At 37.1% G+C, this 18,059-nt stretch overlaps 1 protein-coding gene and 1 long non-coding RNA gene across 3 annotated transcripts in view; one reads left to right on the top strand and one right to left on the bottom strand.

Annotated features, from left to right (window-relative positions):
* Positions 1 to 15,418, bottom strand: part of ptk7b (protein tyrosine kinase 7b) — a gene marked incomplete at its 5' end in the record, with an annotated part of 94,704 nt that extends 79,286 nt beyond the window's left edge. The window contains one exon of the mRNA XM_083538299.1: positions 15,265 to 15,418. Within this exon, the coding sequence (XP_083394425.1) occupies positions 15,265 to 15,418 (154 nt within the window). The remainder of the gene's footprint in view (positions 1 to 15,264) is intronic.
* LOC310724441 overlaps positions 15,323 to 18,059 on the top strand; it is a 158,360-nt gene continuing 155,623 nt past the window's right edge. The window contains exons 1-3 of one of the 2 annotated variants that reach the window (XR_014533061.1): positions 15,323 to 15,456; positions 15,771 to 15,863; positions 16,012 to 16,481. This is a non-coding gene — a long non-coding RNA (uncharacterized lncRNA). Of the gene's footprint in view, positions 15,457 to 15,770; positions 15,864 to 16,011; positions 16,482 to 18,059 lie in introns of those variants that run through there. The other variant, XR_014533060.1, reaches the window with a different exon arrangement.

Raw genomic sequence — 18,059 nt, 5'->3', positions numbered from 1 at the left:
ATCAACCTTCGCTCACCACTCGAAACCACATGTCATTGATGTCACATAAGAGGCCACTCAGGGAGGTTCTGCTGTTCCAGGAGAGTGACTGTTTAACAGATTTTTTCAACAAGAAAGCTCTCGCCTTCTTGGCAGTAAAATGGATTAAAATATAACGTGAAAAAAGAAAACATTAAAAAATATATTTTTGCACGTTAAAAAATATACTTTTTTTGCCCATTTTTTACTTTTGAATGCACATAGAACCAACAAAAATTGTGAATTACTTGTCATAAACGTTTTAATACTTAAAATGAATAATACAATAATAAAATAGTTTTTCAAACAGGTAATTTATTAGTACAAATAAGTACAAATCATTAGATTTTTCACAAGTTAACAGTTCCAAATGAAAAGTCGTGGACTTTCGAGGTCACAAATGTGTGAATGTCATGAGTATTGAGGTTCCACTGTGTGTATGTATATATATATATATGCTCTCATTACTGCCATTACTCTATTAAGATTAGGAATGTCTTGAAAAAAAGGTGACAGGTTTCCCCTTTGGGGAAATGACGTGAACATGTTACAACACCTCTGTAACACAGCTTTGGTTTTAAGTACTGTTCTGCAGAAACCATCCACAGTTTTATCCAAAGCCATATGTTTCTGACCAACATTTTTATGGCCATCAACAATAGGGCAGGTAAAAGGGTAAGAACAGTATAGGAAGGTAAGATATATATTTATACAGGATTTTGGTGTATACATATTCATATATCCAGCTGTACTAAATTATCAATCAATATATTTGTTCTGATATTGATGTTTTGCTGCACTGACATACTAATAATAGGAATAGGTTTATTTTTTAGATGATTTCAAATTTCTTGTGAATATTAGTACTTTCTTCAAAGTGTAAAGGTGTAGGGAGTTGCCTCACTGTCCTGAGCTTTCATGTCCATTTCTTCCTGGTTCTCCAGTTTCCTTCCCCCTTCCAAAAACATGCAAGTAGAGGCATTGTGTCTTATCATGTGTAAAGCAGATCCTGAAGAAAAATTTATAAATTAGCAAGTTCCAGCACCCCTTAACTATGGATGCAAATTAATCAGGAAAATCTGAAACTCTCCACTCTATAAAATATAAAGTAATATAATTTAAGAAAAAAAAATTATATATATATATATATATATATATATATATATATATATATATATATATATATATATATATATATATATAGTATAACTTTCTCATATTAAATGCTATTGAATTAAAAGCTACATTATTCTGGCTTGCAATGTCTCAGTTTTATCACATTTTTCATTTGTATTTTTTTGTTTTTTTCTCCTCTTTACATTGTCAGTTACCGTATACATGCTAGTACATTCTGCGTTTCACTCAGGAAACTAAAATGTCAAGACTGCACACGTGTGATAAAGCAACAAGTTTTACAATCAGCTCCAGACAGAGACATCAAAGCAGTCGAGCGTGATCTTGAACTGAGGGAACTGTTCGGTCCCTGCATTATTCTTTATGCTACGCCGTCGTGCTCTTCAAAGAAAACGAAAGAAAGACAGAACGGGAGAAAACAGAAACTGCTGGCAGCTACCTACAGAGAGAGAGAGAGAGAGAGAGAGAGAGAGAGAGAGAGAGAGAGAGAGAGAGAGAGAGAGAGAGAGAGAGAGAGAGAGAGAGAGAGAGAGAGAGAGAGTGACCTGGTTTATGAGGAGTAGGGAGTATAAGGGCGTTAATTCTCTTTTCTTTTGTCAGTTGTATGTAGAGTGTAGAGAGAAGAGGAGGCAGGAAGAGTTCACTAAGTACTGTGCCCAAAACCCTCTCTCTCTCTGATACAGGAAACCAGGATGAAGTCACTCAACAAAAATGCCACAATCAGACAGCCAAGGTCAAAATGTGCTGAGCAAATATCTATTCTAAGGTATAAACTAATCACAGCATGGCTAAGAGTGTATTATGCACTCTATTCAGGTACAGTATGTGCTACAGCTCGATGCTTTAATGCAAACAGTGGTTTAGAGTTCAGTTCTCACAGATAATGTTATAGAAGAATAAAAACAGCAAGAATTCATCTTTAGCTGTGCATGATGAAACGGGAAAGAGTCTGTAAAATGCATGAGGAAATTATTTTTTAAATGTGTTTGTGCTTCAGTTGCACTTTAGTTTAGTAGAGAAATTCCTCAGAATGTCAAAGCAAAGGATGATGAAGAGGCATCTCCAACCATGCAGAGAGAGAGAGAGAGAGAGAGAGAGAGAGAGAGAGAGAGAGAGAGAGAGAGAGAGAGAGAGAGCGTGAGAGAGAAAGAAAGAAAGAAAGAAAGAAAGAAAGAAAGAAAGAAAGAAAGAAAGAAAGAAAGAAAGAAAGAAAGAAAGAAAGAAAGAAAGAAAGAAAGAAAAGAACTCCTGGTTCTATCCTGACCCAGTTCCAATGCAATTACAGAGTAATGCTGACACTAAGTAACTGTCTCCATGTCTGCATGTCTGTCTGCAATAAAAGCCAGTCAAAACAGTAAAACCTCAGGACACATACACAAACAAATGCACTTTCGTGAATAAAATAGTGCACACACACACACACACACACACACACACACACACACACACACACACACACACACACACACAATCCCGAACACCACCATCAAACTAAAGTAAATTGTGTTCTCTAGAAACATACAGTTTGTTTGATTTCATATGAACACACCCTGTCCCAACCTTAACCTTAGTTGGGAGTTAACTTTTCACATCATTTCAGTCGTATAAGAGTGTTCAGGTTACTGGGAGTTCAGTCTACTTGAGCTCCATCACACCAAGTCAATCTGTTGGCTCCTAAATCTAAGCTCCACAGCTGTAGGCTTTCTTCCCTGATACCACACACACACACACACACACACACACACACACACACACACACACACACTCCAGGATCATGCTGATCCTGTGCTAAATCACCCCTTGCTTAGTTTCACTATCAACAAACCACTATGTCTCTTAAATGCCTGCAAACACACACACACAAACACACACACACACACACACACACATGCGCGTTTTTATCTTACTGTTATTGAGATGACATTTAACTGAGATAATTATTGCAGCTAATTAATGCAACCCTTTAATCTCAGTAACCCAAAGCAAGATATTTAAATAAAACTGCAGTTTTACTTATGAGTTAAAGCCCAAGACTTGTCAGATATTCCTATTCTTAGAGGCTATTTTTACACCAAGACACAAATGCATACAAAACAGACACACATAGTGTGTGTCTCCCAAATGGATTTGTAATTTGCACTTTTTGGGGTAAAGTATTTAGAGATGTAGAACCCAGCTTGAGCTACACTTCAATCAATGTAGTGCAAACGGCTTCATACATAGTACATACCTGATCTGATCTTCACTGGCAACAGGTCGAGAGTCAGAATTGACATAATCATGGCTGTTGCTAGGCACTGCATAGCTGCCAGGGCAAAACCACTTTAGATACAAAAAAATATATAAATGAATTTTGATTATGGGAACTGCATGTGTTTTACCTTGTCAATCACATGAGCCTTGATGCTTTATGCTTTGTAGCTTTTAAAATTTCAAGGCAAATGATTTTTCAACAACAACAAAGACCTATTGTATCTATCATGCACATATGCACACCTACACACAAACACACACACATACCTACACATCAGCTCCAAATCCAATGACCTTGAGGTTTATTTCCATGGGTACGCACAGCGGTGCCCTCACAGTGCATATCACTGAAAAACAAACAACTGCAACGAGTAAAGTCAACATCCATCACCAGTGGATGTTCTCTAAAGAGCCAGGTGGGGTGTGAATGGTCTCTGTGGACTGTGATTCAGACAATGTCAGAGATGAAATAGTGCACAACAGATCCATTACCAGCATTCTTCTGAGTCACAACACACAGCTGGGCTTCGGTGTGTAAACAGGAAGGTTGATACAAAAGGAAATGACCTTCAACCTCTGACAGGAATCAGTGCTGCTTATTAAGCACTCGGAACAAAAGAAATGTAAAAATGTATATTACAGTGATGAACGGATTACTTTGAAATACATCACAGAGACACCACTAACAGGCAGTGAATTGTGGAAAAAAGCGCTAAATTTGAAAGCAAAAACGTGGAAGGGAAATGCTCATTAAATGGCATTAATGAGAGGAGGAAGAGAACATAGGAAGGAAAGGCGAGCATGAAAGAAAATGTTATCTAAAAAGGCTGGGGTGTTTAATTAATGTGATTAAAACAGCAGGACTCATTTGCTTTTGCTCTGTGCAACACGTTCAACCGCAAGTGTAATTGCTCCTCATTGACACATGGCACGGAACATTCTTTGCATGCTGAACACCACGTCAGAAAACTAACCCAACATGATACGCACACACACACACACACACACACACACACACACACACACACACACACACACACACACACACACACACACACACAGCCACAGTGCTTTCTGCGTCCTATTAAGAATTCTATCCAGAGATCAAGGTGGTTAATTATAGAAAAAAGCACAGGTCAGTGAGCCCTTCAAGAGAGGACCTTTGAGAAACAATACGCTGGAGGATCTAACAAGCTTATTTCAGCAGAGAGAGGGAGAGACTGACTAATTCTTTTTGCTGAAGAACAATATCATAAGTTATATGAAGATTGTGTGTGTTTTCAGAGTTTCACTCGAATGTGTACCAGACCCACAGTTGTTTATTCCTCTGTAGGGAACCGTCTAAAACTCCCAAAGCAATCAGAGCTGTCTGAAACATTAACATACCTTTAAAAGTTGCTAAAAAATAGTTGTTCTTTTGCTGCTCTTGATTGTTTGTTGTTTTTATACCTAAGCAGTTCTGGGTCCCAGACTTGCAGTGCAAAGTTTAAAGAGGATGCACCAACACCTTCCATTTTGTAAGTAAAAACCTAAAACGCTAAAACACTGCTGTGGTTCTACCAATTGAAAAAATAAATAAACCTAACTGTTTACTTTAAATGTTGCTTGGCTTAAGCTAAACCGAGTTTGACACTTCCAAAGCTCCAAATGTCACATTTCAAAAACTTTGTGTAAATCACTTTGTGAAGCGTTCAGGGGCTTAAACTACGCTGTTCTTAAATCACGGCACCGTTAGCATCACAGACTTCCAGCAGTCTGCTCGGATCTGCTAAATATTTACCCTGCCTCAGTCACTTTAACCTTTAAACAGCAGACGTTCGCACGCTGTTATATAAACAAGATGTATGAACCATATAGAAATAAATGCATTTTTGCCTTTTAAAGTAGGAGTGACAAAACTAGGGCCATAATGTGCAACATGGCATGACCCATAAAATATATATATGTTAACATGCATCCAAATGTGCCATGAAAAATAAGTGTTGAATATGACATTCAAGTAATAAATCATTTCAACATTTTTTCAGTGAATTTTTTATGGTGCTACTTGCCCAACATAACAAATATGAAATTATAAAGCCTTTATTTTAAATCTGTGTTCTTTTTTTGCTCTATATGTTTAACAAAAAACACACATTTAGATTTATTTTCTGGTTTTAGTCATTGTATTTCATACATTTAAAGTCCGAGCTATTTTTTTGCTACATTTACATTACAGCATTTGACAGACACAACAGAGTGATCTACAAAACATTTAGATTTGTTTATTATATTATATTATATTATATTATATTATATTATATTATATTATATTATATTATTGATAATACATAATACAATATATTTAATAGATATGGTAAAAATTCTCATTGATATAATAATAATTTTTATTTATAATAATCAGTAGTAGTACTAGTAGTGCAGTTTCCAAAAGAAAACTATTTTTGGCCCATATTAGTGACAACAGTGGCTATGCAGAAGCCTAGAAAGCACTTCCTGTCAGAGGTCATGTGAAATTGCTGCAGTAGGTGATCTTGAATGGCTTAAAGATTTCCATGATGTGCTTGATCCATGGGTCTGTGACTTTAAAGACAAAATGGAGCTTGGTTAGCTGAAGGCTTCACGATTTGAGCTCTAACCAGAAAAGAGGCGCAAGGACACACCGCCGACATTAACCACAACCTGAACCCTCTCCACACTACTACTGTGAGAATGTGCCAAAAAAGTGTTTTAAACACATGCCAGGAAACAACTTTACACACACACCTACACACACACAGACACACACACACACATTCCCTGCCAAATTCACACATCTCACTCTATTCATCAGGACATCAGCACATGTTCAGTAGCCTCCTCCTCTTCTTCTCCTTTTATCTAAAGAGGCAGAGAGTAAAGAGGGTGGAGCACAGGGGTTCATTCAATCTGAGGCAACCACCACCGTGCCGTTGCCTAGCACCCGCTCTTATTCAGACCTGGCAGTAATGGAGTTAATTAGTAAGAGTATGAAACAGGACGTCAGACATACACACATGCCAATGCACTAATACACTATTACTATGTCAGACTAGGAATGTGGTGAGATTTAATCTGCACAAAAGCCTTCACAATTCTTGGCAAAGATGCAAGAATAATGAAAGCAAAGTCATTTTCCAAATTTTGACACGCTCTCACAGTTCACTTTTTATTTTTCAGGTGAAATATTGAAGGTAAAAGTTTAGACTAGCACACGGATGAAAGGTTAAAGGTACGGATAATAATTGCAATCGATTATAAAACCATGTGTCTTAGAAAGTGTTCATCTATAATTTTGCACTGAGCTTCAAGAATGACAATGGCATTTTTCATTGTAATGTCTGAACATGTTAATGAAATGCCGCTGATGGTGGAGTTTTGCCTTCGACTTTTTTGTACTTCAAAGAATAAAAATTAACTAATTGCTAATAGGAATGACAATAGAATGAGAAATTAAAATGCCTGACCCCACTAATGTCCCTGTGCTTAAATTAGCACATATCCCTATAGCCATGCTTTAAAATCTAGTGAAAAGCTTTCCCATATTATTATTATTATTATTATTATTATTATTATTATTATTATTATAATTATTATAACAACAACGGGGAACTAAATCTAGAACAAAAAAGCTCACATTAGAGTGATGTTCAAGTATCCACAAACTAGTCATATAGTGTATACATTGTAAGTCTTTTTTTCCATCCCTGTGAAATGAAACACTGTTAAATGGGAGCTAAACATAGGCAGAAGCTGTTGCTAGGTGCTGTATAGTGGTCAGGCACAACCATTTTCTTGGAGGTAAAAAAAAAAATTAGGACGTGATATGCTGAAAGATTGGTTTGAGAAATGAAACAAAGTTAGATAACAAGAAAGAGAGGAGTAAGAAGAAAGACAGAGTGAGGTTTAGAGTGTACAAACACAAGGAGACATGCTGTTAGAAGGCAAGCTGAGATCAGAGATGTGTTCAAGTAAGGAAAACATCAGTGGAGACACATAGCACACTGCCTGCTTCCTCTTTCAGCTTTGGCAGTGTGTGTGTGTGTGTGTGTGTGTGTGTGTGTGTGTGTGTGTGTGTGTGTGTGCATGAGACAGTGAGAGAGATTGTTCCTGGCCAATATTGATAGATATGACTTAAAACACTCCTATGGGCTCAGGCAGCTGGTCAAAGACAAGAGCCACGCTTTGATCTACATCAGTGGTGTGACCTCAGCTTCACAGACAAACACAAATGCAAACACGCACACACGCACACGCACACACACACACACACACACACACACACACACACACACACACACACACACACAGACAAACTCTCCTGTTTGTTGTAGAGTAGCCATTGAGAGAGGGAAGGTAAACACCACATCTTTTCATGTGCACAATCTCAAATTTATAGTAACAAAAATAAACCATTGCTTCAATTTTTTTGTTTGACTGTTTCTGCAGGTTTCAACTGTTTTTCAATGGTTTTTGTTGTCTAGCATGAAGCATGATTACATTTACATCTAGAATAAAACATTTCTAAGAGGATACTACAACAAAGTTTTCCAACCAGATGTGTTTTCTAGCAGATCCTCTTTTAGGAAGCTAAGATGTTCTTGGAGAAGCAATCTATAATATCCTACTGCATAATAATCTGAGGAATGAGATGTGATGTGAATGGTTAATTCAGTTAGGGGAAGGTTTATAAAATTCAAATGGTTGAAGAAAATAGTTTTCATATACATTTTACTTTAAATGTTCCATTAAGCTTAATAACTGAGATTGAGATACAGTGTATATAGTCTAAAAGAAGAGTGTAAAACTGATAAATAATTCGCTCGGGCTGTAACTACAGGTCTGCATGTGTAAACAAAAGCAAATGTAATGACCCCATAAGCATGCAAGTAGGCTTGTCGAAAGAATCTGCGGAGGATTTTTTGCTTTTAACGGCATCCAGTCTTGCCTTCATGAAAGTGCCATTCGAGGCATTTCTACCTCATGGTGCAAAAAACAGGCGTTGTGCCACTGCAAATTAATTAATATGGTTTACACAAATTGACCTAATTAATATGCAAATTAAAAAGTCTAGAGAGCATTAAATCTTCAGAAACCCATTTCTGCCAGTTGCAGTTGTAAGCCTTAATAAGAGTAAATCAATCGATGCCTTTTAAAAACAAATGATTGCTGAATATTGTAAAAACAGTTTTATATTAAATAATGCCACTTAGCATGCAAAGAATGGATCCAGAATGTATAGACAATATTGGGCAAACTTCTACAAACGACTGGAAATGTTACTTGAAATGCACTATATGGAAAACATTTGTCTATATTTGACCATGTGCTTTGAACACCCTGTTCTACACTTAGTCCCAAACTGCTGATTTAATTACCTTCACTCATTTGAGGAGATCTTCCACTAGATTTTGGGGTGTGGTTGTGGACATTTTGGGAGAATTTAATGCTACTGCCTCCAAAGACATCCTGTACAATTGTGTCCCTCCAACTTTGTGATAACAGTTTGGGGAAGAACCTCATGTTGCAAAAAAAAGTCCCAATACTTTTGTCCATTTTGTATATATTGTGCAGCTGTAAAACAAAAAGTGGTTACAAGTATATAATCATAAAGCTATGTGCATTCATAAAAAGAAAGTATGAAAGCCTGAAAAACAATAAAATCATAATAAAATCATAATAATTATCAAAAGATTTTATTTAAATGAACCTGCATGTATCTGTATTCTCACTATGCTAGAGAAGCGAAAAAAAAACTTTCTTGTTAGATGTTTTAAACCTGTGGATGGGTAAACTAGTGATTCAATACACCAAAGGCATTAAAAACACATAGGATACATTTGCAAATGAATTTCATTTAGCTGAACTCACAAAAAAGTAGTCAATTGTGTTTTATTAGATGAGGACACTATCAGGAATAAAATAGGACTTGACTAGTCCTAGGACCAATATGTAAAACATATCCTGATTTATTTTAAGGCTATATATTTTATATAAAACACCCGCAGTGCTCGTCAGTGTATTTTTTGCTTCCCTGGAAATAAAATAGTTTAAACATTTACACAATGTAGTACATGACAGAAAGAAGAGATGCCACCACCTTACTGCTAATAGCTTTTCTAATTGAAGTCCGATTAATGTGCAGAAGAGTCAAAAAGCAGGGTTACAAAGTTCAACATGAGAAAAAAAATCTATCGAATATTAAACTATTTAAGAGTTTATTCACACTATGAAGCGTTCTCTGTATTTTACAAGGGAAAACACAGAGCACTGTTGTTAGCTGAATGAGCTGGATGCTGGCTAATGGATTCACATTGCGAGCGCAACAGTGAGCCAGTATTCACCTAAACAGCCCTAAGGGTAAAGCTTTTACCCCACTGGTCTTATATACCTCTCACAGAGAAACAGCAACACTCTAGTAACTACTTACTGCCAAGCTTTCAAGGCCTTACTGCACTGTATGTTCTAATGGAAGCAGTTCTTTAAGACTATCTGTCCTTAAATCACACAGGTCACACTACTATACAATACTCCACATTCAACTCCAATAGTTACTGGTTTTAGTAAAGCACATTGATTGATTCAGAATTGTCAACTAAATAGATTTGAGGACAAATTTGTTACAAACACTGAATTTTTCAAAACAAAATGCAATCGTGTGTGTGTGTGTGTGAGAACCATGAACTACTTTGAAAAAGTGGACCTAAAATAAATAATTAAAAAAAGAACACTCATCAAATATCTGAATAATACAGTCTCTGAATACTTTATTGGAAACAAATGAAGCAATTATTCATGCAATTATCCAATTCCATGAACTGGAAAAACTCACTTGGTCTTTTATTTTTCTTCTTCAAATTTCAGCTGCGCAGGTTGATTGAGCTTGTTTCCACTGTAGTCTCAGATTTAAGACTACAGTGGAAGTTGATGTGGTCTTCTGCTGTTATAACCCATATACAAGTTTCACAATCTAAGATAAGATATTCAAGATAAAGTCGTCTTTATTTGTCTGCTTGACCTCACACTCTGACCATTTTTCCTCACTCAAGAACAAAATACTTACTCCATCATTTTTCCCTCATTTTATCAGTCTCTTTTGTAATTTTGCAATAAATTGTAAAATGCAAACTTTATTGTTGTAAGGTAATGATATTGGCAGTATTGGCAGCACAGTGATGTTGCATTCTGATTCACACAGTCTAAACCATTCAGCAGTTATGACATGATACATCAAAACAGTGTCTCTCTGTGCATGTCATCATATCTACCATGACCTTTTAGTCAAAAGCGCTCTGCATTTGAAGCTGCATAAATGTTTTTTTGGAAATCAGGATGATGACTGTGGTATCATTTCCAAAGCTAACAATGTGGCTGCTTTTATTCCTTCTGGATAAGTCATGAGTAAATAGTGAATACGACAGTGGTTTCAGGCTCTAATAAACTGGTGGCATTAAAATTAGGCCTATGGTCTATAAACAATTCATGATGTCCCAGAGTGCCACATGTAGGCCAGTCAAAAAAAACACAGTGCAGTTAAAGAAGAGGGCACATTGTGATATGGTCCGTCTCACATGATAGTAAAAAGGTTTGAATCAAAATTGTGGTTTTCTTCCTATAACATTCTCTGACACCTTAACAGCAAGAAATCATAAACAAATCATATTTCACCAAGACAAATAAAATCATATGCTGGGTTTTACCCTGACGGATTGGCTTTCTGCAAACAGTAATAAAGCCAAATAAAACAATAGGCTTTTCTAGTTAGGTGTGATTTTATCACACACTGAATGCATCAGTCTAAATGGAATTTTCTCTTTTTTCTCTTTTTCCAACGAAAAATTTATAAAGTTTACCAATTGAATGCCCTTTCCTAACCCAAACCACCACACAATCCCAGCATACCAGCTTCACTTAATGAGAGATTACAACCACTTGAGCGTCCACTTTATTACAAACAATAATAACTCCACCCAAATTGTGCCAATCTTGAAATGAAATCAAAATGCATTCTTCCTCTCTAAAACAGTTTTAGCACATTCACTGCCACTCCCTTGCACCTCACTCAATGCCCTGAGGGTAAGATTCCAGTCAAGTCACAAACACGCAGTGTCCTAATCCAATTTATGCCTGTCAAACACATGCTAATCCACTCAATCTTGGTGCTACTGCATGACTGACAACGTGCCTGGTATTTTTCAGTAGCACTGGAGAGAGGCACAAGGACCTTGCTGCAACATAACAACTTGACTCTGAGCATACGGTAAGGTCAGCCACGGTCATGTAGTAGGCAGAGCTGGGGTGGTCCACGGGTAAAGCAAGTCCAGGAAGATGGAGACAGCCGTACTAAAACCACCTAAAAGCTTACACTCTGTTGTCTTATCTTCCATTTTCTCCTTCGCTTTTTAAACCGTTAGAACTTTTGCTTATTTCTTCAAAATGCACAACCTGTTCTTAATGTTCTGGATTGTCGTATAAATCCTTTAATCGTGCCAGAGGAACTGCTCAAGTGGAAAAAATCCAGCCATCATAAACATGGGTTTTGATTAAAGTCAGCTGTGGGAAATGGGGCTCTCTCCCCCATTTCTCTCTCTCTCTCTCTCTTTTTTTCTCAGTTTCTCCACTTCCCAGAGAGATCAAAGCCAAGTCTGCAGAGAGGAGGGAGGCAGCGAAGGATAGATAAGGTGTGAATCAGATGTGAACTCAATTGACTTTTCACTTTTTTTAATTCTGAAATGAAAACTTCCTGCAAACACACACTATAGCACACACACACAAGCATGCACATCTTTGGTCTACACTAAGATATAAAACATTCCTCTCACTCACACACACACACACACAATCTTTTTAAGAAGGCAATTCATGAAACGCTTTTTCTTGACCACAGATGGAAAAACGATAACAACAAAAGATCAGAACCAGAAAGAGGCACATGCATCTAAACAGACACGATTCATAATCACACACAGAGGAAATACTTTATTTGTTGGCGTCCTGAGATCTGAACTGATCCTTGCTTACACGTGCTATATTTGAGTTATATTAAGTCAGCTCTTATAAAAAAACATAGATCCCCTATTTTATTTTACAGGCACAATCACAATAACACAGATAATTACAACTACAGACGGCCCTGGCAAATACACTGCATAAGCTTTACAATTACAAACAAATGGTTCTAATAAAGCCAAATACACAAATGCTGTTGTTAATCTGAGTCAACAAAATGCCTTGAAACTTAAACCCCTTTTACAATATCCAGTATAAAGAAAGAGGTAATCTCAGGTATTAGACTAAAATGTATTTCTTAAATTTAGGAAATAATACCTATCATGTGCACACAATTATTATTTTTATCTAAATAATTATTGTTACCGTACACATGAACATAACCCAAACTGTAACAAAACAAAAAACACAAAAAAAAACCCAGGTTGGCTTTCTTTAACAAAATAATAAAAATGATAAATAAATAAATAAATAAATAAATAAATAAATAAATATCTCTCTATTTATATTCCTATCTATACATGTGGTCTTTCATTCTGCACACACATAAAATAAATAAATAAATAAATAAAAAAAAGGTAGTAAGAATTAAGAAAAAAGAATCCTACACATTTGAGGGTTTCTTTGGAACTACTTAGACAGTCCGAGCTTTTATTTTCTTCGTATACCTTTGGAACAAACACTAAATTGAAATAAAATTTTGTGACTTTAAGCTTAACTCATAACATCTCAGCAAATTACACTACATACTGTATTTTAGGTAAAATATCTTCAGTTATATTATATAATTATAACAGGTTATGAATGATATAATATGAAATCATATTTTCGAGGAACTTGTCGAATATCATACTTAACCGCTGTACAAAAAAAAATAATGATATCGCACATTAATCATAAATAATCTGTCTAAACAAAATTAACATATTTACATGCTTTTAACCAAAAACTTTAGTTCTCAACATAGACAAAAATGTGAGATTCTTGATATCATTTAATCAAAATATTTAGGCTTCCTGCCCATACTTCTCATAAGCACTGGCATTTGAGTGAACAGTATGAAAGGCAGGAGGATGTACAAACATGCCCTAGGCTACACACAGCGCCAGCAGCTCCAGCTCACTGACAGATCCCAGATCATAGGCTTTTGTTTGGAATAGGTTTCAATGGCACCAGAACACCTCATCAGCACTTCACCGACAAATAAGTGGAACTCATATAAGCATGTCAACCAGGCAAGGCAGGGCAGATCTCCAGCCATGATCTTTAAACACCTAATATGGCAATCGAAATCATGGGTTGTACTCTGACATGTGCCAGATGCAGGTTGTGTGTCATAACATGATGAAATGAGGGAATATTTTTGTGATAAGCAGAAAAGTCAAATATTACTCTCCAAGAGGAAAAAAGTAATGTGTATTGTCACTGGGTTGATGTCCTGATGTGTACACCTTCTGTACCTTTAATTGCTTATCAACATACTGGTAACTGTAGCGCAAACATTCAATTCATTTACTGCAGACAAAAATTTTAAAACCAGTTTACATTATTCAGGCCAATACACATAATAATATTTTGGCTATTTATTGGAACCCACAGGATTTAAATTTTTTCTACAAGCTTCCTATTTATAATACAATTATAATTCTGATTATTAGATTTTAAGTTATTTATAGGACTTGTGTGACTGATTAATTGTTTTGGGTTTTTTTATTAGTAGATTAAAATCCTTCTAATAATGAGATCATTGATGAAACAGGCTGGTTTTAAAGTATATACTTATTTCTCTGTAGCAAAATGCACTACTCTGTTAGCTGTTTCTGTTTTATTTAATTGATTTGAATAAAAGACTCAGTGTCTTCACTATTTTTCTCTTCTGTACCCTAAATAGAAACCAACTGCTTGGTTGTTTAAGAATACATGCTAAAGACAGAGAGATGTGTTGTTTGCTAATTCCCTTTTTCGTTTCGATACATTTCCTCATTTTTTTATGAGGAAAAATGTCCAGTACATTTCATGCACATCTCTGCCCCAAACATCCAAAAAACATCTGTTGGATATATACGTTTTGCCACGATTAGACCCTGCATTACTTTCAAATGAAAAACTATTATGCTCTTGAATTCTCCAGCAAACTAGTATGCACTTTTTTATGAACCCCAGGCAAATGTGCATGCTGGCCAATGTGTCGTGAATAGACATATCAGTTATTATAATACGGTAACTGATACATACCTAAACACACAAAATATTATCACCGGGAAAAAATGTGCCTTGTGTCAGATTCTCACTTGGGTGATCTCATTTTAAGGTATTTATAACAATTAACATCATATTATAAATAGATAATGTAGATTTTACTTCCTAGTTTGTTCTATTATACTCTTTTTCTCCCCCCAATATAACCAATGAGTGTTGCAACTATTCTGACATAATGATTATTTTCCTGTCTTTGCTACTACTTCCTAAAAATGGGTGAACATATTGACTTACTTATGAAGATATGTCAGGACATGAGCCCATGAATCAGAGGTCAGAGAAACCGGGTGTTTTCCATACATAATAGTGTTTGTGCTCCAAAAGCAACTTTTAAACAAACAAACAAGCAAACAAAAATATTACACACATGAAAAGTGTATTCTTCAACAGATGTAAATTGGAGAAAAGCTCAGGTAGTTTATGCAGCTGAGATCAGATTGTGCTGCAGGGAGAGAAGGTCTGATCCAGGTGTAACTAAAGTGTGTAAATTGTGCCCAGTGACACGACAGTGTCAAACTACTTGTAGCGTGCGTGCGTGCGTGTGTGTGCGCGTGTTTCTTTCCATATGCTCACCTTCCGTGCAGAAGATAGCAAAGAAAGCGACAAAACTGTTGATCCGGAGAGGGAAAAGAGTCCATCTTCTCATATTCCTAAAGCTTGTGGATGTGGAGCTGCTGGGTTGGGGTTCAAGACGTGCCGGTGTGTCCGATGTGTCCGATGTGTCCATGTCCCCTCGGTTCCGATCCACTCGGAGAAAGCAAACAGGTAAAGCGTCAAATCCTGAAGAAGGAACCGATGTGATCTCGGTTTACGAGACTGAAACCGAATACACCTTTCAGAGTGTTCACCTCAAACAGAGCTCCCGGAACACACAGCATGAGAGTTAGTGTACAGTCACAGGAACACACACATACACACACTCATACACGAGCGCGCGCGCGTGTCGGGATCGTTAGCGTGAGTGTCCTTGGTGTTGGGGTTTGACTCGAGTCCGGTGAGACCCTACAGTAATCCCGCTGTACCGCACATCTCTCTCTCTCTCTCTCTCTCTCTCTCTCTCTCTCTCTCTCTATCCACAGCTTCCGGTTTCGGGTGAGCGGCTGCTCTGCTGAATTTTAAGGACAATGCTGCAGCCTCCTGGCAGCGGGAGGGGAAAAGACTCAAAAATACAGGTGAAGTTTGTTTTGTGTTTATTGTTATTTGTTTGCTTATTTGCTTGACCACATATGTTATATAGATATAATATATATATTACATTATTATATATCACATTATGTACATTTGTTTGCTGATGCTCTTTTATGGTTTGGACATGTGCAGAGGAGGGACATGGGGTATATTGGTAGAAGAATGCTGAGGATGGAGCCACCAGGAAGGAGGTAAAGAGGAAGACCAAGAAGGAAGTGTATGGATGTGGTGAAGGAAGACATGCAGGTAGTTGGGATGAAAGAGGCAGATGTAGAGGACAGGGGGGTGTGGAGACGGATAATCCGTTGTGGCGACCCCTAATGGGAGCAGACGAAAGAAGAAGAAGAAGTTTGCTGATGCTCTTTTATATATTAAACACACACACACACACACACACACACACACACACACACACACACACACACACACACACACACACACACGACCTTTTCTGAATAAACAGCTAATTAAATCTGCATACATATGCCGGTGTAACACCGGTTTCCGGCTACTTACTCCTAATAAAACCACAGCACTGAAAACAAACCTTAGATTATTAAATTTATTGTAATGGCTATGTTATTGGTTTTAATGGTTATAAGGGGTATTTGATTTGTTTTAATGGTTATAATAAGAATGAAATGGTTTTTGATGGTTATAATGGGAATTAAATTGGTTTTAAATGTTATAATAAAAAAATTGTTTTAATGTTTATAATGGGAAGTTAATCGGTTATAATGGTTGTAATGGGAATTATATTGGTTTTAATGGTTATAATGAGAATTATATTGGTTTTAATGGAAACTTTGTCACCACTTGTGGGTCTTTACTGGTGACTCTATAGAAAGTCTTTAACAGTTTATTTATTCATTCATTCATTCATTCTTTGTAAGTGCTTTATCCAGTGGATCCGGAGTTTATTCCAGGAGCACTATGTGTGAGATGGTAATGCAATGTAGATAAAATGGCAGTTAATAACAAGGTATCATGCAACGCATCTTCACATCAGGAATTTGGGGAAATATAGCATATCTAACCCATATATTTTATGTGTTTTGCAAGCTGGAAGAAACCAGAGAACCAAAAGGAAACCTAAGTGGACAAAATGCGGAAAGAAAATCCAGCCAGCCTTTAACCTGAGATCAGGATCAGGAAAACCTGAAGATGGGAGGTGCCACCCAGCAGCAAAACTTATAGGTAATTAATATATAGTAGTTTTAATCAGCTGAATTTAAGAGAGCAGGTAATCCATCAGGGCAATCGTGCCTCCCTCACCTTGTCTCCAAAATGTCCTACATGGGCTGTCCCTCTAATAAACTTGTTTCTAATCCTGTCCATCATCGTCACTCCCAATGAAAATCTCAACATCTTCACCTCTGCCATCTCCAGCTCTGCCCTACTGTCTTTTACTCAATGCCACTGTCTCTAAACCATACAACATCGCAGGTCTCACCACAGTCCTATAAACTTTCCCTTTCGCTCCTGCAGATACACTTCTATCACAAATCACTCCTGCCACTCTTCTCCACCCACTCCACCCTGCCCGCACGCTTTTCTTCACTTCTCTAACACACATTTACCAGGTACTTAAACTCATTCCCCTCTCATTCACACACATACTTTGTCTTAATCCTACTGACTTTCATTCCTCTTCTCTCCAGCACGTACCTCCACCTTCCCAGGCTCTTCTTAACCTGCTCCATACTCTAACCACAAATCGTAATTTCATCGACAAACATCATAGTCCACAGAGACTCCTGTCTGACCTCGTCCGTCAACCTGTCCATACCCACTGCAAAGAGGAAAGGGCTCAGAGCCGATCCTTGATGCAAAATATCCTCCATCTTGAACCAGTATGTCATTCCTACTGCACACTTCACTGCTGTCACACTGTCCTCATACATGTCCTGCACCACCCTCACATACTTCTATGTGTCCCTTATTCTTAAAAACTGGTACCACCACACTCCTCCATTCCTCAGGCATCCTCTCACCTTCCAAAATCTTGTTAAACAATCTGAATAAAAACTCCACTGACATCTTTCCTAAACATCTCCATGCTCTACAGGTATGCCATCTGGTCCTACCAATTTTCCACTCTTCATACTCTTAATTGCTGCTCTCATTTCCTCCTTACTAATCCTATCCACTTCCTGCTTCACTAACTCCACACCATCCAA

The sequence above is a fragment of the Silurus aristotelis genome (assembly GCF_946808225.1).
Source record: "Silurus aristotelis genome assembly, chromosome: 4".
Lineage (NCBI taxonomy): Eukaryota > Metazoa > Chordata > Actinopteri > Siluriformes > Siluridae > Silurus > Silurus aristotelis.
Note: the sequence above shows the minus strand (reverse complement) of the source record. Positions and strands in the feature narration are given on the sequence as shown.